This window comes from Plectropomus leopardus, chromosome 20, assembly GCF_026936395.1.
Source record: "Plectropomus leopardus strain MGB_pleo_1.0 chromosome 20, ASM2693639v1, whole genome shotgun sequence".
Lineage (NCBI taxonomy): Eukaryota > Metazoa > Chordata > Actinopteri > Perciformes > Serranidae > Plectropomus > Plectropomus leopardus.
In genome coordinates, this window is record NC_142195.1 from 6,931,158 (window position 1) to 6,953,302 (window position 22,145).

A 22,145-nucleotide genomic window follows, 5' to 3' on the forward strand; every position below is an offset into this window, starting at 1 on the left:
CAGGCAAACTCATTTGGACTGAAAGTAAATGGAAGTGAATCCCTTGTAATAGATTTTGAATTAATACCTGAGCGGCTGTTGCTCTTGGTGTTCCCATCTCACTTTTTTTTTCTCCTCTTGCAGCGTGCGGCAAGCTGACGGGCATCAGTGAACCCATCACCATCAAGACGTCTGGATCCAGGTTCGGCTCCTGGATGACCGACCCGCTGGCCCCTGAGGGTGACACACGGGTATGTACCGCTGCACACAATCCGTCACACAGTGTGGATGGGAGTCATCTCCTATTATGATGTCAGATGTATGGCTGGGCATCAGACTGTCAGTACCATAAGCTGCTCCATCAATATTAACCCTTTGACTGTTTGGACTGTCATCCCTTTTTTTTTTTTGTGGTGCTAAATTCAGACGGAGTAAGTATTTAAACTTTTAAGCCCTAAGCAGATTGGTTTGATTTATTTTGAAAACATGGGGAAAAAAACGACAATGAGCAACTTGGCAAGAAATGTTGAACAAAATGCAAGAAATTGGTAGATTTATAGATTTCTTTTTTTTTTTTTTTAGCATCTGTTTTCGTTCTTCTGATATATTAACTCTACTTTTACAATCATTTTCTATGCGGCAAACAATTAAAGAGTTTCATTCCAAAATAAAAAAAAGAACTCTAACAAAATGAGCTAGGGAAAGAACTATATTTCTAACTATCATAATTAGATATTTAAAATTATGTTGTAGAATTATTGTTATTTTTTTTGCATTTTAAAAAGTTTTTTTTTAATCACTCTACCCCAATTTTTAGTTTTTTTTTTTTTTCTAATTTTTGAGTCATATATTTGCCATTTTCCCAATTTATTAGGAATAAATCGAGCCAGTCTGCTCAGGTTTTAAAGGGTTAATCGATATATTTATATTAGCAGTGGATCAAATGGCTGTGTGTAATGTGAAAGTGGTTTCTCACGGTGACAAACAACTCTGAGTTCCCCTCAGCTTTATGGAGCGTTAAGCTCTTGGAGCTCTTTTTTGGGGTTTTATGTCCTTTGCTACATACCCGACACCAAACAGCAGACAAAGTAAGTAACTGGCTGGTGAACACAGTGGAGCATTTAGCCTCAGGAGTTGGAGTTGGTGGAGATCTGATCTGAGCTGCAGGTAGAAGGAGAGTGAATATGACTTTTATCTGGAGGCCAGAAATATGATTCCAAAACAATGTTCCTCCATGTCTGCTGAATGTATAAATAGGCAGCTGTTTGCTGACATGTTTGCTCCATCAGCTTTGTAAAGTGATATACAGTATATACAGTATATGTTAATGTTTCTCCAAGTGGCTCCAAAAATCAATTAATGCTGGTTTAAGATAATATATGATCCTCTACATTGATGTAATATGTAGATTTGATTTTTTTTTTAAATTATTCATCAACATTTTTACATTGTGTACCTACAAAGCTTCATTCAACCTTTTTAAAGAAACTTTTTCTTTTTTACTTCCGTATTTTTAAAATCCAAAGTGGTAGCAAACAGCAACAGAATCCTGTGTTGTGTCGTCTTCCATGTTTCATGTTTGGTTTCCATCTTGTATTTTGACCCTGTTCAAATGAAAAAAGTTTTTGCTTTTTTTGTTTTTTTTGTTTTTTCAGCGCAGCACTGTAGGTGTTGTTTTACACATGTTAATTATATTTGTAATATATAAATTGTCACAAAAAAAAATCAATTGCAAACTGTAAAACTTACATTTTTCCTGTTAATTTCACACAGAGAAACAAACACACAATTGCGTTATAAAAAATGTGATTGATTATTTTTTTTAAGCAAAAGATTAACTGGTTTCACTTAAATGTGAATTTTCAGATTGCGGTAAACTGTAGATGATAGTAGACTGAATATCATTGCACTTGGACTGTTTTAAGCAACACAAAGATTTTAAAAATGACAACTGGGGCATGGGAAATGATCATAATCATATTAATTATTAATGAATATTATCGTTAGTTGCAGCCTCACAATAACTGATTTGCTCAAATTGAAAAAAATGAATACGACCACACTGTTTGTAAACACTTAATGCTGATGTACTTTGTTCAAAGATCTGCAACACAGTTGTCCTGACTCCACAGTCAGAGATGACCCTGATCATAGGTGACGGTCATCTCTCACTGTGAAATATAACAAAGGTCTGTGTTTTTGGTGACTGTCCTGTTATCGGCTGAATGCTTCTTGGTTGCCTCTGATTGCAGAGTGGAGTTGGCTCAATAAACGGGTCTGCTTTCATTAGTAAACCACATTAAAATGAAATGCCAGGGATAAATCTATGTGGTCTTAACTGGAAGCTGCCCAGCGCACAAGGAAGTGAGGGAGCTGGAAATAAAGAAAGTTTATTTGTCGGCTACATGCTCTTTGTGCAGCAGCTTTATGAGACACATTAATAAGAGACAGAACTCTCAATGTCATACGGGAGGAGAAGGGCTAAAATCTTGAGAAGAGCGATCAGTGTGCAGTACAGTAGCTGTGTAAACCCACGGTTTGCCTCCTGAAGGCTAATTGTCATGAAAACACCGGCTGCATAATGTGTGTATTTAAACAGATTCAGCGTACTGCTGACTAAGATCATATTTAGCATACTGTAAGGCAAGTTTTTTAGTAGAAACTAATACATTTTGAGCCGAAGACATGAAAGATGTGCTGTGTTATCAAAGGGCAGGAAAAGAAGAATGAGTGTAATTGATGGGAGCAGACAGTTCTGCTCCATTTCTTTTTATCTCTCCGTTTCCATACCTTGGGTTTTTTTTTTCCCGGGCCCTTGGAGACCTGCTTCCTTGATATGAATCATTTTTTAAGTCAATCACAGCAGCTCTTGGAAGCAGGTAGAGGATGGGCTCCAGGTGTCTCAGCCCCTCTGAGACGGAGGAAGTGTTTGAGCCTGTAGCAGCTCCGGAGTGAGAGCTCTCTGCCCACCACCGCAGGGGCCAGCAGGAAGCTGGGTCGAAGCAGCTGAGACAGGGCTTTTATCTAGAATGATGGGCATTATCCCTGCGGGGCCCGGCTCATGCCACCCCGCGGCTGTCGTGCTGACTGTTTGTATTCAGGAGCTGCCGGATCTCAGCTTCGTCTGCTCCTTGAGGAAGTCTCAGAGCTAACTTAATTGGGATGCTTGTTGAGGGTGTGATTTGATTTATTCTGTGTGTGATCTGCATAGAAGATTCAGATATTTCAGGCACAAAGGTGAATGATGTGGATAGGGGTTTCTAGCTCTGCTGTGCTCAGCCTGTTCTCATTCCCAATTCATCAAATACCACCGCTTGGGAAGGGATTTTTTGGCATCAAACACTGGCGCCAAAAGGCACCTGTCACTATGAAGGTGGACTGGTCCAACAAAGCCCGGACTTTCACCTGGGAGACTGCTGTTTGCTTTCTGTATGAATTTTGCGCCAAACCATGATGTTTTTTGTAAACCTAACCATGTCCTGTCGTTGCCTAAACTTAAGCACAGGCTTTTTTTGCCTAAACCTAACCATGCGATTTTTGTAGCTTAAGTAAACAAACGTAAATACAGGGTGTTTCACTGAAGTAAGTTTATTTTGAAAAAGACTGTATCCATCTAATGAGCAGAAACTGTGCATTTCCTGTAAAAACATAATGAATTTAACAGGCATAAATTGAAACAACGTTCTGGAATATCAACAACAAACACAGGAGAATATCTTTATGCGTCATATGATTACGTATAAAAGTCCACTGACCAGTGGCGGTATTTGACGAGTTAAGATGAGAATGTGTTACTGTGCTTGATCCTAATTCCTTCTTTCTCCCTCTTGTCATGGTGTTTTAGGTCTGGTACATGGATGGTTACCACAACAACCGCTTTGTACGGGAGTACAAGTCAATGCAGGACTTTATGACGTCGGACAACTTCACGTCCCACCGTCTGCCCCACCCTTGGTCAGGAACAGGTCAGGTTGTCTACAACGGCTCTATCTACTTCAACAAATTCCAGAGCCACGTCATCATCAAGTTCGACTTCCGCACCTCTTCCATCAGCAAGTCTCGGCAGCTCGACTACGCCGGCTTCAACAATGCGTATCACTACGCCTGGGGCGGACATTCCGACATCGACCTGATGGTGGATGAAGGAGGTCTCTGGGCTGTTTATGCCACTAACCAGAACGCCGGTAACATTGTCATCAGCAAGCTGAACCCCAACACTCTGCAGATCATTAAGAGCTGGACCACCAACCACCCCAAAAGGAGTGCCGGCGAGTCTTTTATGATCTGTGGCACGCTCTACGTCACTAACGGCTACTCGGGTGGCACCAAGGTGTACTACGCCTACTCCACCAACTCCTCTACCTATGAGTACATTGACATTGCCTTCCAGAATAAGTACTCGCATATCTCCATGCTGGACTACAACCCGCGTGACCGAGCCCTCTACGCCTGGAACAATGGCCACCAGGTCCTCTATAACGTCACACTGTTCCACGTTATCCGCTCAGAGGAACTGTAATGGATTACGTACAAGAATTCATATCGTCTGTGTAGAGATCTCCCTATATTCAAAAATATATCTGCGAAAGAAAAAGACTATGGAAAGATCATTCTATCTATAATATCAAATACCGAGAGACTTCATTAACAGGGAATGCAAAGTGGATTGAATGTGCATAAAAAAATATCTAAAATTGAAGGGTTTCATTCCAAAATGTGATATATTTGTTACAGAAAAAAAGCTTTATCAGTTAATATCACAGATGATTGTTAATAAAAACAGAACTGTTTTGTAAATAAAGGTCTTAATATACCCATAGTAAACTTTATTTTAATAGCTGCCATCATTTTGTTAGAGTTTTTTTTATTTTGGAATGAAACTCTTTAATTGTTTGCCGCATAGAAAATGATTGTAAAAGTAGACTTAATATATCAAAAGAATAAGAACAGATGCCAAAAAAAAAAAAAAAAATCATCACGCCTTCTTTTTATATTATGGGATATCAACCTGTGGCTCTTCTGTAGAAATCCTCCCTTGCAGAACTTTTCTTTTGGTCAGTGGGGGTCCTGAAACGAAGACTGTTAAACTGTCGGATCCCCGGGTCCCATGGACACACAGAAAAGTGGGAGGTCAGTCTAGTCAGAAGACTTGATAGCCTATAATGGGTGTCATATCGTTTTTATCAAGTAGCAAATCAAAAGTCTGTAGAGAAACAGCAAACAACAATAACAACATCCACTAAAAGACCTGAAGGCACTGACTGTTGACAGCGCTGTCGTTTGAGATGATTTTTCCGTGTTAGTGACTATGTGTGAAAAAGGCTTTCTTTGCATGAGTGTTTTCTATCACTCCGGTCTGCTCTTCTGAATGTCTTTTTGCTGTATGATACTATTAAAAAAAAAAGGAGGGAGGGAGGGAGGGAGGGAGGGAACAAGGTGGAATACTTCGGGGATTTGAAGATTTCTTTTTCTTTCCTGCTTCTTTCTATTTAGTTCTTGTTTTGTTGATTTATCTCTTTCTTTGCAATCATTTTATTTTTCAAATGTTCTTGTATCACTGTATAACTGTTGGCACCGGTTTTGCCTCTCTGTATTTGTTTATTCGGACTGCGTGGGATGAATCTATCTAGCTCACATCTCTACGAAGAAAAAAAATAACAGAATGTATCGAGTCTTGTACCCTGGGAACCTGGTCCTCCTATCTTCGATTCACATCATGCGCCTGTAGTAGGAAGAGGTTTGTTTTTTTATTTATTTATTTTTTATATAGAGGATAATCCTGTCTCATGTCATGTTTCCCCCCCCCCCCACTGCTAGTGAAGGATAATGCTGTTTAAATGTATAACCTTGCAGAGGACAAAAGCTTTTCACTCTTTTTGCGCTTTGCTGGACATGTGTTGTATCTGAGATGAGATAGTTAATGATTCGTGTCAATAAAACAGAGAAATCTGACGCTCGGATTGTTGCCTTTAAAAAAGCCGAAGGCTGGCCATGTGACGGCTTAGCCCACAAGTGTTCGTTTTGACATCAGAGCTAATACTCTTGTTTCCTGCCTTTTCGGGTTGTCTGTCGTTAAGATTGCAGAACGGTCATTCTGTTCTTTTGTCGAGTCGCTGGGAAATAGTATTTACAGTCGCTGTCACATTTTTAGAAGTCTTAAAGTAAGGCCGTGTGCCTTTTTGAAATAAGAAAATCTGCCTCTGACAGATAAGAAGTTGAATTCATGAGCAATAAAATGCACTGTTGCTCATACACTCCAGGGTTTTGCTGCTGCTGTATTTGGTCTGGTGTGACCGGTAACTTATGGCGACATTTAGCTTGATTGCCACTTGGGCCACAGTGGCTGCTGCTCCATAGAAGTTACAAAGGCTTGCCATCAAGAAAAAATCATGCTTAAATTATAACTTTTTTTTTTTTACTTCTTACCTGTAGTGCTATTTATTAGTCAAAATTGCTTTGATGTAAGTTGCACAGTGTTGGAGATATTGACCGCAGAGATGACTGCCTTCTAAAATCAATGATAAACAGCACTACAGGTAAGAGGAAAAACTATTTATTTTTGATGTTTGAGTTGAACTGTCCCTTTAAGGTTTACCAAATACACAAAACTGCATAGACAAGTTATCACATTTTTTATTGCTATTTGCTTCTGTCACTTTAATACTGAATATATCAAACGCTTTTAGGTTTTATTGGTTGCTAAACATTTCTGATCAATCAAAAGCATTTTACCTGTCACCGACTGGCGGTGTTATAGCTGGAATAACCTCTTTTTGTGTTTCCATCACTTGACGTTTCTTTTGTATACCCTGATGTCTATTAAGGCAAAACTGTCCTTTCTGTTCACTTAACAATTTCCTCTCCTCCTCTGTTCTACACTCCTTTTCACTTACCCCCGCAGCCACCACTGCTCTTTTTTTCCCCCCCTCCCTTATCCTCCAGCCGGTCTATCTTTCCCGCTCTTTGTTGCTCTCACTCCCTCACTGCCTCTTAGTCCTCTGATGTTTCAATCGATGAATAAATGATTGCTTCTATTTTCACTCCGAGTGCTTGGCCAACACAAGCTGCTTTTGCTCCCCAGAAAGAGTTACAGATAGGATTTGGGAGACAGAGAGAGAGAAAAAAAAAAAAAACACGCAAAGAGAGAAACATGTTCGGCGGAAGGTCTCGCAGCGTATGGCACGATGAGCTGTCAGTCAGGAGCGGAATATATTTGCATCTTTAAACAGTGATTGGCGCATCAAGAGACATAGCAGCAATCCGTCTAGTCCCCCCCCCATGCCCCATGCCCAATACACACACACACACACACACTCTAACACTGTGAACCTGACAGTTGCATTTCATTTCATCATTTTGAACGTTGGCTCTCTCTTTTTATTCCTGCACCGACGTCTTGTTTACCCCCAGACTTAGATAGGTGCAGCAGGCTAATTATCTTGTTCATACTTGCCCTCTAAATGCCACGGCCACTGCAGCAGCACTTCTGGGAGTAAAAGGACGGACTCAGTTAGAGGTTTGACCTTGCTTGGGCCAGCTGTAAGGTGCATCATCCCCCCAAGGACAAAACCACTTATCAGTGATAGAAAGCTTACTGCGTATGTGCCAGCAAGAGGGTTACAAAAATGTTGCACAGCACTGCAGTTTACACATTATATTGCTGCAAAATAAAAAAAGATGCCATGGTGTCACGACTGTAGACTTTTTCTGACGCCGCATTACATAATCTACCTTTGAAACTGACTCCCGGGCTGACGTCTCTGTGGCCTCTTTGTGCATTTGAAGGTTATGCATCCTTGAAAACTCTTGACTGTCAGACTATTAAAGCTGACACAAACTGCTAATTGACATTCAACTTATCATTTGTGCAGCGCTGAACAAGGGGAAGAAGTTGCTACAAATCTGTGTAAAATGATGTAATAGGCAAAGAGGGATTATCTTAAAAGTCATGACAACAAACTCCACAAAAAAAAAGAACAGTGACTATAAAAAGACTCTTCACATAAATTATTTTTCTGCAAAAAGTAATCTACCAAAACTTGCACTTATCCCACTTATTTTGAAAGGATGTGATCACATGACCAAAGGTGGGCGTAAACCAGGAAGCAGGCCTGAGTGGTGTTGGAAGGAGGCATGTTGGGGTGGTGGACTGGTCACAAAAACACAGACTTTCCCCTGGAGATGCTTGTTTGGAACCGTGTGAACTCAAGTGAGTGATTTTTCAGGTACGACCTCACCAAGTTTCTTTTCCTAAACCTGACCACAGTGACATTACCTGCCAAAACCTTAAGACACCTAACTAAAGTTCTCAATGAGCAGAAAAAATCACAACCTGAACCAAACCCTGGTTCTTTATGCCTAAACCTAACTTCTGTGACTTAATGTTAGTTATGTAACTGTAGATTAAGGATGCTATGCCATTAATGGAGTGCAAGTTTGTAAAATAACATTGAGCTGTTGTGTGTGCATTTTTGTGGGATACACTTGACATATTTGACTGACAACATGTGAAGCAAAGCATTAGTTCAGACGCAGCACTGAAGCTTTAGCTGACTGATTGGCATCAGCTGCTGCACTCCTGCTTCACCATCAGCTGCTCCTTCATCAGCTGCTTGGCTGCAAACTGACCAGTAAAATGCAGAATAGGTATGCAATCTGTGTGAATATAACCTGACACTTCTCAGTGTTTCTGATACTGTCATGCAAATACAGTTTGCAGCTGCAAATCCCTCCACCAGCCCAACATTTTTGATATTGTTGACTTCACTAAGATCTGAAATTCATGTAATATGTGTGTGTTTGTGTGTTTTGTTAAAGGGGGATTAGCTCTTTAAGCATAATCCTTGTTGCTGCTCTGATTTCTTAAGAGATCTCTTAAAGAGCACAGCTTCTTTATTTATTTATTTTTACTAAATCTAACAGCTGCTGACTATATTAGGGGATAGTTCAGTTTTTTTTTAAGTGGAGTGTATGAAGTACTTGTCCATAGGCAGTGCATCACATACAGTAGATGACGGTCAGCACGCCTTCAGTTTGGAGATGCAGGCTGGAGTCTGATATGGAGGCTAATTAATGTACTACTGTGGGGGCCAATAACAGAATGTATTGTAGGCACCTAAAAAGTTCCTTCCTAACCCTTTGAAACCTGGGTCGAAGTTTTCTTGTGCTGCATTCAGGCACCTTTCATAAGCTTTTCATTTAACACTTTGAAAACTGAGCAAATTTCAAATTTGGTTTGATTTTTTTTCTAAAAAATGGGGAAAATAAGTTAAAAAAAAATTATATTATATTAAAATTATATTTAAAAAAAAGGAAAAGACGTCCAGAAAACTATACTTATAATCATTTTAATTATATATCTAAAATATATTACAAATCTTAATATATTTAAATCTTCTGCATTTTTTTGTGTTTTTTCTGTGTGTGTGTTTTCTTGTTTGTTTTTGTTTTTTACTTACTTACATGGCAATGGCTATATCTTGTTAAATTTGTCATTGCCATTACCGCATTTTTTTGTTGTTGTTTTGGTCAAAGAAATCAAACCAATTTGCTCATGTTTAAAGGGTTAAAAAATATCCATATCAGTTTAAGTGTGTGGTATATTGGAAGCATAGGCGACAGCAGGGTGGGGCTTGGTTGCGCTTACAGCCCTGTCAGAAATTGCCTTAGTCGCACCATTGAACAACTGAGAAAAACACCATGTCATCTCATTTCATTTTCATCTGTCTAACAGAGTAATGCAGTGTCACGCAGTGATGGCGACAGCTTCACACAGTAAACTGATCCCAGAAAAATCAACCTTCATTCATTAAATCTCCTGGTTGGTAATCAACGTAAGGATATCGCTGACTCGAGATCAGCCGGAAAGCTCGGACACACTGTGTCACTGACGTGCGCCTTTACTTATCAACATTCACCTCTTCCCGCCCCTGCCTGTTCCCGCCATCAAAACTAGCTAGTAGCTAACCGAATTTAAATTGGCAAATTGAAATGTCAAAAATGGACCGTTTAATACCGCCCATGGACAGAAAATGTGCCGAGTGTGTTGGATAACTTTTCATGCACACCTGAGGAGGAGCAGGACAGGGAGGAGCCTGCTTCCTCCACCTGCCAGCGCGAGTGAGTTTAAATATGTTTAAATTTCTTTATAAATCAATCTCTCTCCCTCTCACTCGCTCTCTCTCATTGTGTGTGTGTTTAGGTTCAGGGGCCGGTGTGTGCGTCATTGCTGGCAGAGTAGACTGTCTGCATCTGTTGCGTTTGGTGTTGCGTGTGAATAAGGAGTCAGTAAAATCATCTTATAGTAGTAATCTCGACTTGTGTGTTATTTGTGGTTGTTGAGGGAGCAGTATTACTTACATTGAAATTTAGACATTGATTTGAGCCCCACCATTGTATGGATTAGCCCAACCTTTATACAGGATAGCCAAAAAAATCATCTGCTGTTGCCACTGATTGGAAGTATTACCTTACTCTCAAACAGTGATTTCCAACTAGGAAATGCAGTTGTTTTATCACTGTTCAAAGCCAGACTCCATTGAGAAAAACAGTGATTTCACATCGCTGACCACAGGAGCTGCTGATCTGCCACTGCCTCTGTCAGTAAGCTCATTTGTATTATTGTGTGACTTTGGTGTTTTAAAGGGTTATTTTGGATTTGCCAAAATCACACAATAACATTAACTAACTAACTGATCAAAGCAGCAGTAGACCAGCAGCTTCTGTGTCCAGCAAGCTAAAATGACTGTTTTTCTCAATGAAGTATGGTGACTTTGATGAGAGCATAGATGGAGAACTGAAGTTGATGGCTTCCCCGTTTAAATGCACTGTCTGAAAGAAAGGTGAAGCAGAAACACTTTCAATATAACTTACACTTTAAATGATATTCATTATTTTAAGTGGAACTTCTTTAGATGGCTAAGGTGTTATTTGTTGCTGACCCCTTCTCAGTGGTAGATTTCTTAGCTTCTATGTTGGACGCCTGTCTGCTTCTCCAAAATGACTCAGACTGTCATCTTCTGTATGTAGTACCTTAATACAACCCCACTTCAAAAATCCAAGCCATCCCCCTAATTTCCCCCAAATTACCACTGTATTAAATCAACACTCTGCCTGTCTCAAAAAATACTGACCTCTGTGAGCTTCACCAGATTGGTTACTAATATGCACAGGCATGCCTGTGAATGCAAATACCTGCATGTTTTTCAGCAGGTCGGATTAGGTAAAGATTTCATTCATGAGAATTCAGAGTTCGGACCAGCTGACTGTGACCTGAATGGCTTATTCAGAGATGCAGCTGTAATCACTACAGATCACAACCTGCATTTAGATGTTGGTGCCAAGTGCTTGACTTGAAAAGGTCAGACCAATCTGCAAATTGCAGAATTTTGATGATACTACTGCAATATTAAAGCTATCCCTGGCTTTTAGCTACGATTATTCCAACAAGGGAGTGAAGCTTTATTTAATTTTTGTCATTTTGAACCAGAAGTTGCAGACACATTTGGTTTTCCCCCTCAAGTTCTGCAATTTACCAAATAGTTAAAGTTTCATTTAAAGGGACGGTTCACCACTCAATTAAAAATACACATTTTTTGTGGCTGTGCACTGGTGGAAGCCATGGCCTGAGGCATCGTGTTTTTGGCTGGGTCACTGTCCCATTTTCCTAAACACAATACGTCAAGAATGCCATGAGTAAATTTGTTCAAATTAGGCACAAAATTCCACTTGCACTTTTCGATGAACCAACTAGATTTCAGTGGTTGTAACTCAAATGTCAAGGTCACTGATGGGCTTTTTTTTTTCCAAATTTGGCACAAATGTTCACTTTGAGTTCATAATGAACTAATTGAATTTCTTTTACTGAATGATTTATTCTAGTTCATCCTACCTGTAGTGGTTTTTATTAATCCAGATTGTTTTGGTGTGAGTTGCAGAGTGTTGGAGATATCGGCCATAGAGATGTGGCCTCCTCTTGAATATAATGGCACAAGAAATCATGACCTGATCACTCCTAACAATCCACAGACCTTTTAACAGTTTTATATACGATCGGCTTTCTTTACCAAACTATACCTGCTATTCGAGCACTATGCAGAAGGAAGTGTGCATCATGGCAGCTTGAAATAAAACCATCAATGGGGTCCTCAGCTGTAAAGTGAGTTAGCTGATAGTGGGTGAGTTAGCAGTAGATACGCACATCCTTCTGTGCTGTGATTCAGTCGGTGGGTCTAATTCAGTAGGAAGAAAATAGTTCCTACATAAAACTGCTCACAACAAACTCATTTTTAAAATTATTTCGTACTTTCTTTCAGTTTGATTTGATTTTTCAAAAGTTTGATCTTTTTTTCAGTTTATTTTTTTTCTCCAACATTTTTCTTTTTTTCAAAATATTTTATTTTCAAATGTTTTCATTTTCCCCTCCATGGCTGATATCTCCAAAAAGCACTAAAAGTGAAAGGGAAAAATAATTATTTTTTATTTCGGTTTGAAATGTCCCTTTAAGATATTAAAACATGATTAATCCCTAGCTTTCAAGAGAACTAAAGCAATGATAAAATTTCCACAACCTAGGACCTGCCCCGCACTCAAGCAATTACTGGGAGCCCTTTCAAATTTAATGCAAGGTGGCACACACTGACAGTTTCTCAAACACACTCCCACTTTTTACTGTTCCATTACAAATTTTTCCATTCAGATTCATCACACTAGCAGGGGGAGCGAAACAGAACCAAAGCCTAGGTCTCACTTTTTCACTGTTGCTGGGAGCAGTCTCCGAGCTAAAACTATTACAAGCCCAGTGTGGCTTGGAATAACAGCCAATAATAAATCAATAAAACCATAAAGAACAGGACTGAGGGAGAAAAACAACAGCAATAAAGACAATTCATTTTAATTATGGTGCAATAAAAAAGGCAAAGTAAAAAGAACTCAGATGTCCCGTTTGTGATTCTCAGTGCACTGTTTTTTTATTTACAATTGTGTCCTTGTCAGCAATTCAACACCTGTTCTCTAACAAAAGTCTCCTTCATTAGCATTTTCTTTAATTATGTCATTTAATGTGCTGTTATGGCAAGGGTGCGTGCATACACATCCAGCTGTGTGTTCCTGGTATAGACTCCATACCAAAATCAGTCTTTGTATTGTGCATAGAATGACATCACAATCCCTGTTTCCTGCAAGATACTTTTACCAGTTTGCTTTGCCAAAACATTTTGAAGGAAATGCTGCCTGGATTATGTCCACTGACATCATGTTTGTTCAATAGGTGTGATTTATGCAGCATAGTACTCATACGGAGGTGTTCAGAGTGGATGGATGGGGCTTTTGCTGCATTCACGTGATCCCCGGATGGTCCCATTTCCAGGTTGGTAAGTTGCTCCCCTGACTTGGTTGTGTTCATGAACTTTAAGTCCAAGTGTAGAAACAATATTGATGCTACAAAGATTTTTTAAATATATTTCATTCCTCAGAGCATTTAAACAACATGTTGATAAGTTTTATATTACAAATACCCCTTTCCCACTAAAATTAGCGTGTGCACATTGGTTTCTTAAACAAGGGTAGATCTGCTAAATATAAGCGACTGACTTCATTCCCACTGCCACTGAACTCAATGCTGGAGAGCAAGTCTGCCTTTCTGTCCTTTCTGCTTGTGTTGGTTGTTTTGTTGGTGTGTCTGAGTGATGTCACAGGCAGGCAGGAGAGCAGGTAAACAGTAGACAGCAGTAGGAACAGAAGTCTTTGAAAACTCCTCAGTGGTTTCTTCTCTTTATATATCTCTTACTTATTCAGTCTCTCTTTCAAACTCGGTCCAGATGTATTTTGATTGGTGTTTTCTGCTTAGGAGGAAATGGATGGTAATTAGTGACAGCGTGTCATTGCATCTCGTCGGTTAAGGAGCCAAAATTAAATGCGTTCACCCGGGTGCTGTGTTCCCATCAATGCCGATCAAAGCCAGAGGTGTTAAAAACGTGTGTCTACTGCAGTCATTTGACCCGGTGTGAATGCCAATCATACGCATTCCTATTGACTTAAAAAGCCAGATGTAAGTGGGTGTTAACAGGTTTTTTGTGCAGTGGGAATGAGGCTAAAGTGACTTGATCCCAGACTTATTGCTACAATAGTAAACCACTAAAATATTGCTTTAACTGACTAATGCTAATGAATAACTTTTCTGACAAATCTATATCACTCTACCTGGACAGCACCTAATGATGACAACCTAATGCCATACATAGAAAAGTTGCAGCATAACAAAATGCAAAAAACAAAAGGTGAAGAGGTCAAAATATGTCCTGAATGCTCACCAGATTAAAAAAAAACTACTCAATTACACACCAGGTTATTTTGGATCAGACCCCCATCAGCTTTGAACCTTTAAACCTCTGATTGCCTGAGGACTTACTTAGGACTAATGAGCACAGCCCTCTTCATATTTCCCACCATTTCTATACCTCAAAAGTCAAAAGGCTTTTTGGGCAGTGTGTATGTGTGTATTTATGGGCGCATAATTAGTGTTTATGTGTGTATATATGCGAATGTGGTCTTATGCTCATTACCCAAAGCTGTGCCCCACCAAGCATACACTTGCTTTCACACTAAAGTGGCCACATGTAGCGCTGACAGTTGTGCAGCACAGAGCACACACATTTTGGCCACATGGGTGGTCTTTTGCCAGGGGTCAAGCCTCATGCGTTTTCCTGTGTACTTGCACAGGGGCGCGTATTTGCGTGCGGGTATGTATTACTAACAAGCTGTGGTGACAAAATGCGTGCCATCTGTGCACACGGGAGATTTCACACTCTTGTTCGTGTTTGAGTTGTGCCAGTATTCTCATCGGGGACACTGGCCAATCATCACAGGGAGGCAAGAGCAACAAGCTCCAGCCTGTTAGCCCATCACATGTTCACTGATTTTCAATAATATATGGTCTCCACATGGGGAGAAAGTGTTTGCGGCCAATACTTGTTTGTGTTTGTAAAAGTCCATAGAACATTGATTTTTCAAGGCTGAAAATTATTATTATTATGTTTTCAGCCAAACAAAAGGTGTTTTTTCCATCCTTGGAAATCCTTTTTTTTTTTTTTTGCGCATGAAAGTCAAGAATAGCGTATAAACATCTTGCGTAATTAGATAAGGTGGGCCGTTCAGATGCTTCTTTTGTGACAAAATCTGTGAGCAGTGACTGAAAGCTTTTGAGATTAGGATCTTTCATGTCTTTAAAGGGATGCTTTGTCAGTTTTAAACCAGCTGTTTTAACAAAACAGTGTGGGTAGAATGTGCAGATGAACTGTGATAAAACTTTCCCCCATCCAACCAATTCCTAGATATCCTTCCTACCACTCTGGCAAAACACGCCAGATGACACAAATTGATGCAAAACACATCATCTGGCGGTGTTTTGCTGGCTCTTTGCTCAAACTACAGGCTGTACTTCCACATTTTTGTATTGCCTGCCACCCATGCTGCTACTGCAGATACAAAGATATTAAAAGTGGACAAAGAAACAGACCTGCCCTTCTCTCTCAAACTCAAACCGTAATCTGATCATATGGTAAAATTAGGCAGCGCTGATTGCATATAAATCAAGCTAATGCATAGATACTGCATTGCTTTTCTCACTTTTTTAGCTGTAATAGCAAGAATTTGTGAACAGGAAGTGGATGCTTTGGATGAACAATATTGGATTTTTGCCGATATTCGATATGCTGATATATAGCAACTCATTTGGCCGATAACCAGTACTGATATAGAGATACCCATATTTTTATATTTTTTAAATTATTTTATATTATTATTATTATATTTTTTTATTTTTATATTTAAGTAAATATAAAGTTAAGAATAATTTAAAGTCTCTTCTGTAGTGGAATTAACATTATATCATGCATACACTTATCATGATGGCCCATCAGCAGATAGAGGCGTAAAATACCCTTCTATTCCATGTTTTTAATATTTATTTATTGTGCTAAATAAGAAAAATACTTTAACTTATGTTTGATTTTTGTACATATTCACTTTGTCAAAAAAAATTGCAATCAAGCTTCTTCTGAACTTATCCCAAAGAGTTCTGATAGACACAAAACCTAACTGTTGTTAATGATATTAGGGATAATGGTTTTTAGTCTATTTGCAAAAAGAGGGTGATAATTTAAGATCTATGTTTAGTAAGGGTATTGAGCGATACAAGGCATATTCTACTGATTCTTTCCCTTCTTTATAAATTAATGTTATAATTGCAGAATCACACGAATCTGCATATTGTCTGTTTTCTAGGTCCCAGTTAAAGGCTTTGTATAAGAGAGGGACTCATTCTCGTTTGTCAATTTAAAAAATACATATATATCTGTTTGTCATATCAGCATTAAATTAGCATGTTTGCCAATTTCCAATATTTGATTTTAAAGCCAAAATCATCTGATACTGATGACGTGACGATATTGCATCCCTAGTGCGCACCATACTGTTTCCTGCCCGGTGAAAACAGAGATCAAATGGTATAACTAAGCAGTGCTCATCAAATAAAAAACAAAATATATTGCATACTTCTTGCCTCAAATATTTTCAGAAACATGTTTTGTCTTACTGTGATCATTTTTTACTGGCTGGCTGCTATTGTTTCACATGTATGAATACGCATTACATCACCCATCAGTGGGAGCGTTTATTGGTCTAGTGTGTCGCAGTGCATTCTGGGAATTGTAGGTTTTGAACCTCCTGAGTGAAAACAGCCTTTTTCTGTTGCCTGGGCTTACGTAGCCCAACTTTGAAAAGTATTATTGTCAAAATGGTTTTATCAAAAGGCCATCTTTCTTGCAGTGAAGTACTTCCTTAGATGCGTTTTTGGCGAGTGGTGACTCATGTGTTCTGATTCAGTACAGGCTTCCAGATGATTTGAGGACAGGCTGTGACAGAACAATGAATTATTCAGTATCGGCTGTTCACCTGGAGTGAAACCAAGGGGACGAAATCAAAATGATGTGGGTGATTGAAATTAAAGAGTGGCACTGACAAAGAAGTCCCATCCCAACTTGTTTCTGACTATCAGAGACTCGCATATTTTCCAAATCGCCACCTGCCACTGACGAGGGACTTCAAACAGAGCCACACAGATTCCTCACCTGTGGAGAGACTCATTACGGAAGTAAGTTTTTTGTGTCCTCGTTGATTTGTGACTGTCTGCCGACTCCGTGAGATGTCAATATCACAATTACTTTAATACCGTAAGGGCCCGCTCGCACGCAATGCCAGGGTATTGTCAAATCTCTTCAATTTGGAAACTCATTTGGCACTGTGTTCATCCATTTTACTGAGCTGCTGTTCTGCAGGAGTCCTGTCAGCGCCGCCTGATTACTCGGTTTCACCTGACACCGCAAGTCTCGACAGAAGCGGCGAGAACAGCGTTTGATGTAACCGGATCGATAGCTCCAGGCAATTTGCCCCCTTTGCACCATCAATGCATAATTATGTGCTCAACCTCTCCACCTCAATCACGCGTGCGGTCTCTGACCAGCACTCTTAAAAAGGTTACACGTGAACACCACGTGCCACTCTTCCTTAACTCCTCCGTATAATCGTGTTGTTTGTCTCCAACTCCCCGCCTCTTTTTATCCCTCGCCGTCTCTGCCTCAGTCATCAAGAATGCAAATTGGGAGTGACAGAGCAATCGTGGATTCCATCACAAAGAGACTGAGTGAAGCAGCTCGGCCCAAGGTCTGCGGGAGAGAGTCGAGTGTTTGTGATTGAACTCTTTGGTGTCATTTTGTTTGCATGTTTAGTGATGGATGTCATCTATAAATCTTTGTAAACTTGGAATATAAAATCACAGATTAGCCTCAAAATCATGAAAAACATCGACGTTATGACACAAGATGAACATTAATTGAAACCTGGAGTGACATATATTTTTTAAAGCTAAGGAAAAAAACCTTATAATTGTCATAATAACATATTTAAATTACATTACGGAATTGTATCATTTCTCAAGCATTTTTTGCCAAGTCTCACCTTAATTGTTTTATTAATTTCTTTTTTCTTTTATGTTTTCATTTTTGATTTCTTTCAAAATCGGTAAGTAATGTTCCACAAACTGTAAGAAATTAGTTGCTTGTTAAAAAAAACTTTTTTTAAAACAATTATTATAATAACATATGTCTTTTTTTTTCTTTTTGACTATTTTTGTTGATAAAAATGTTGTTAAAAGCATTTGAAAGAAGGCAAATCCATAAATTGCAATAAATTTATAGATTTGGAAAATTATTATTTTTAAAAAGCTAGGGGAAAATATTTATGGAAAAATGTCTAGGGAAAAACGAAAAAGGCTAGGGAAAAGTTTTGTTATTCTTATCATTGATAAATATTTAAAATTATGTTACAAAATTATTTAGACACTTTTTCGAGGGTCATTTCTTTTGTTTTTAAAAAACTAATTTTCATGTAATTTTCTTGCAATTCTTCCAATTTTTTGCTAATTTGGGGGTCATTTCTTCTTTCGTTGCTCATTGCCATCTTCCCATGTTTTTGACAGAAATCAAGCCAATTTGCTCGGTTTTAAAGGATTAAATGCACCAGAAATCAGATGCACAGACAGACGCAGGTTATCTGCTGATGCATGAACACCTATCAGCATCAGCCGATGACTAATCCTAAACCAATTTCACATCCCAGTTTAAATCCCACTGATCTCTGTACGTACGTGTGTGCAAAAGCACATGCATACATGGGGACATTTGTGTGCTGCATTTCAAGATACCATGATGCAGTTTGAAAAAAAACAACAACAAAAAAACAAAACACCCTGCAACATCCTCACACAGCCCCATGCAGCTCTCCCCACCCCCATCTCTGCCCCCAGGTGCACTGAGGCAGAGAGCAGAATGGAGCAGAGCCGTGTGCGGTGACAGTGACATCCATCGCATGCAATGAATAATCAATGAACACCATCTGGTGCATACAACAGGGGAGCACAGCTCCAATCGCTTACTCCAGGATCTCTCTCTCTCTCTCTCTCTCTCTGTCCCACTCTGTCTCTCGATTCTTCACTGTCCGTCTCACCTGCTCTCTCCCTTTCCCACACATATTAGCACCCCACCGCAGACGATGTCTCACGTTCTCTCTTTTTCCTCCATCTACATCGTAATGCTCTGTTCTGCCCCACCACCACTCCCCATGCTCCTCGGCGGCCTCTGTGACAGACTGGTCATGGTATCCCTCATTCTAATTCAGCGGTACAATTCCCAGGCAGCTAATAAGGTGACCTGTTGCCCTTTAAAGGACATTCGCCTCTATGATTTATAATAACTGAATAGCTTATTAGAGTGGTCTAAAAGTACTGTAAAAGCATGCCAATTATATAATCTAAAGGACAAGTGACTTAGGGAAATTCTTTCATACACAGAACTTATAAAGGTCTGACTACAGGAGTTATCTTTTTATCCTTCATTCCCCCTTTCTTCACTTTACAACTTTTTTATGGCTTCAGGAATTAAGCAATAATACCAGTGCTAGCAGCCTTCACGTAGATTTGCATTTTACATTTGCATTAGATGCTGTCTGACCTCAGACTTATGTGCAGCTGCTGGATCCAGAGTGGCTGTCGGAGCAGGTCTATAACTCCTCCCCGGCTTGGCTTGCCACTCTATTTAGCCGCCTGTATTTCATCCAGAACTGCTGTCTTGACTTGCCGTCAGCTTCCCTAAACGCTACAATGTCACCCATCACTTCCATTTCCTTTCTGTGGAGGCCTCTATCAAAGTCAAAAAAAAAAATCCTGGCAGAAGCTCAAAATCTGGCACATGCGGTACAGCCCACATCGTCAAGCTCATAGATGTCTAAGGAATTTTAAGCACAAAAGTTAGTTTAAAAGGTGCTGGTATAACAATGAAACAACAGCAGGGATCATTGTTTCAGCTGGAGAAAACTAACTTCTGGAGGTTGGCATATTTAAATATACAGACAATCAAATGGCTGCTTCAGGACGTCCGAAGTCTTGCAATCCCAAATAATAGTAACAGAAGGTGGGTTTCCATTAACCCACAACTTGCACAAATTGGAAGTGCTAATATAAAATATGTCTGATGGAAACACGTCATTTTCAAAAAAATGCCCATTTATTGCAAAAAAGTTTAAACACTCACGAGGTGGTATTGCAGGTTATTTGAAAAAACATATTCCACAAAACTGCAATTGAAAGACTTTTTTGGCTTGTATACGTCACATGATGCTATGGCTATGTGCTTGTCAGTAGGAACTGGGTCCCCTGGGTAAGATGCAGGTGTCAAAAGTTGAGCAGATAATTCAGAAGTTTTGAATCCAAATTTTAGAATCCATAATTCCTCTGTGTGCATAACACGCCTAAGTCACCTTCTATTAGAAGTAATGACAGCCAGTGCAGCGGCCACAATAGAAATACACCTGCTAATGTTTTGAAAATCCATCGCCATGTTTCTTGGAATGTTATTGTGAGAGGAGAAGTTGCATAACATCACTGGAAATGGATTCATCTCACAATTATATTTTTTATCGACATTTAAAAAATATCTCTGCAAATCTGTGATGCCAACCCCCTGACTAACCAGCGACTTTTTGCAGTATCGACAGTATCGTCCCTTTGGCTTCAGTAGAAATTAAGTTTTGTGTTCAGTCATCACTCTGAACATTCCAAACTTCAGATCAAACCATATCTGCTGATGTCAAATGTGTTATTAATGTTAGATTGTTGACTGACAGGTTTTTATTGGCATTGATGTAATTTTCTCAGCAGTATTTTATCAATTGGATTTGTGCTATAAACACACTGAGGCTGTTTTGATAAGAGCTACAAATGTTCTCTAAAAAAAGAGGTGCTGGTGAGTGGTTATATTTTTGTAAGATATCCTACAATAAACACTTGTGCTCCTTTAAGTGATACATCCTCTGCTTTGGCTACAGTTGCGGGCACCTCAAGATTGCAATAATAGTCCTTATTTTGTTGCACAAGCTGTACCACAAGGAGCCATTTCAATTTGTTAAGGCTTTCTTTGCACAAGAAAAGCTCCAAAGCGGGAGAAAGAAGACCACTTAGGAAAAGGTGCATATGCATACAAATAAGAAAAAAGAAAATTAAGGTTGGCCAGAGATATCAGACCAGTTGGAATGATCAGTCACCTAAATTGAAAGATGTGCAATATGTGGGAAGGCAAGCGAAGGCTTCATTAGCCCCATGGCTGAGGGGAGAACTCTGCCAGCTTCGGGAAAGTGCACTGAGGATTGTGTGAAAGCTCATCAAGTCAGCATGCATAGAAAAGACTTTCAATTCATCCCGCTTCAGAACAGGTGTAAATTTAATTTGCATTAGGAAAAATCTATGTTTTTGGCTAGTTAATAAAGAGAAAAGGGACTTTGGGTAAAAAACTGCAGCATAATTTAGATCTGTCGTGTCGGAGGTTTAATGTAAATTGAAGCCCTATTATTTTTATAAACTAGAATTACTGCCCTGCAGTTGTATGCCTCTGCAAACCAGGCAAGTTATCGTTTACATCCATGTCAGTCCAGACTCATATGAAGTCATGACAGCGGACAGTGCTTCAAATAAGGAATTTGCTGAAGAGACGCTACATATTTTTTTTAAAAATGGATGTTTGACATCTTCTTCTGTTCCTGAGTTATGACATTAAGTAATGGCCAGAGAAATGTTTTTGCAAAACATTATGATTTACATTATGATTAAGTTAACCTTTGACCTTTTGAATATAAGAACTGAGTCCAAGTGTGTGTTTGTTCAAAAATTGAAGAAATTACCTCATGGGGTTCTTGAGGTGTTGGGTTCTCAAGAATGAAATGGACGAAGTCACAGTGACCTTTTACCAGGGGGATGAATATAGACAGTAGGGCAGGGCTGCACTGGGGTCTGTATTGTATTGATGGAGAGCCACTGGCCAAAATGTTGTATCATAAAATAAGAAAATAACATGATTTAATTTACAGATTCTATTAAAATTTTGTTCAGTATAAATACCCTCTATAGCACAAATCCATCTCTATCATAGTGTCATAACAAAAGTTGTACCAAGCAAAGTATAATAACATTGTAGACGTATTCTACATATATTGTAACAACTATAAAAAAAAAAAAATTAAACTATTCAATCAGATACTAATAAATATTTCCTTATTTTCTTTGG

General features: G+C 39.2%; 1 protein-coding gene and 1 long non-coding RNA gene across 7 annotated transcripts in view; both read left to right on the forward strand.

Annotated features, from left to right (window-relative positions):
- olfm1b (olfactomedin 1b) overlaps positions 1–5,931 on the forward strand; it is an 87,652-nt gene extending 81,721 nt beyond the window's left edge. For all 3 annotated transcript variants that reach the window (XM_088070926.1, XM_088070927.1, XM_042509468.2), the window contains 2 exons: positions 124–230; positions 3,824–5,931. In XM_088070926.1, the coding sequence (XP_087927052.1) occupies positions 124–230; positions 3,824–4,498 (782 nt within the window). In that variant the 3' untranslated portion in view covers positions 4,499–5,931. The remainder of the gene's footprint in view (positions 1–123; positions 231–3,823) is intronic.
- Positions 5,932–7,295: 1,364 nt separating this feature from the next.
- The window catches only part of LOC148186163 (uncharacterized), a 91,006-nt gene continuing 76,156 nt past the window's right edge, over positions 7,296–22,145 (forward strand). Inside the window, exons 1-2 of one of the 4 annotated variants that reach the window (XR_015775128.1) lie at positions 7,296–8,204; positions 13,247–13,349. This is a non-coding gene — a long non-coding RNA (uncharacterized LOC148186163). The remainder of the gene's footprint in view (positions 8,205–13,246; positions 13,350–22,145) is intronic. The other 3 variants (XR_015775127.1, XR_015775126.1, XR_015775129.1) reach the window with 3 other exon arrangements.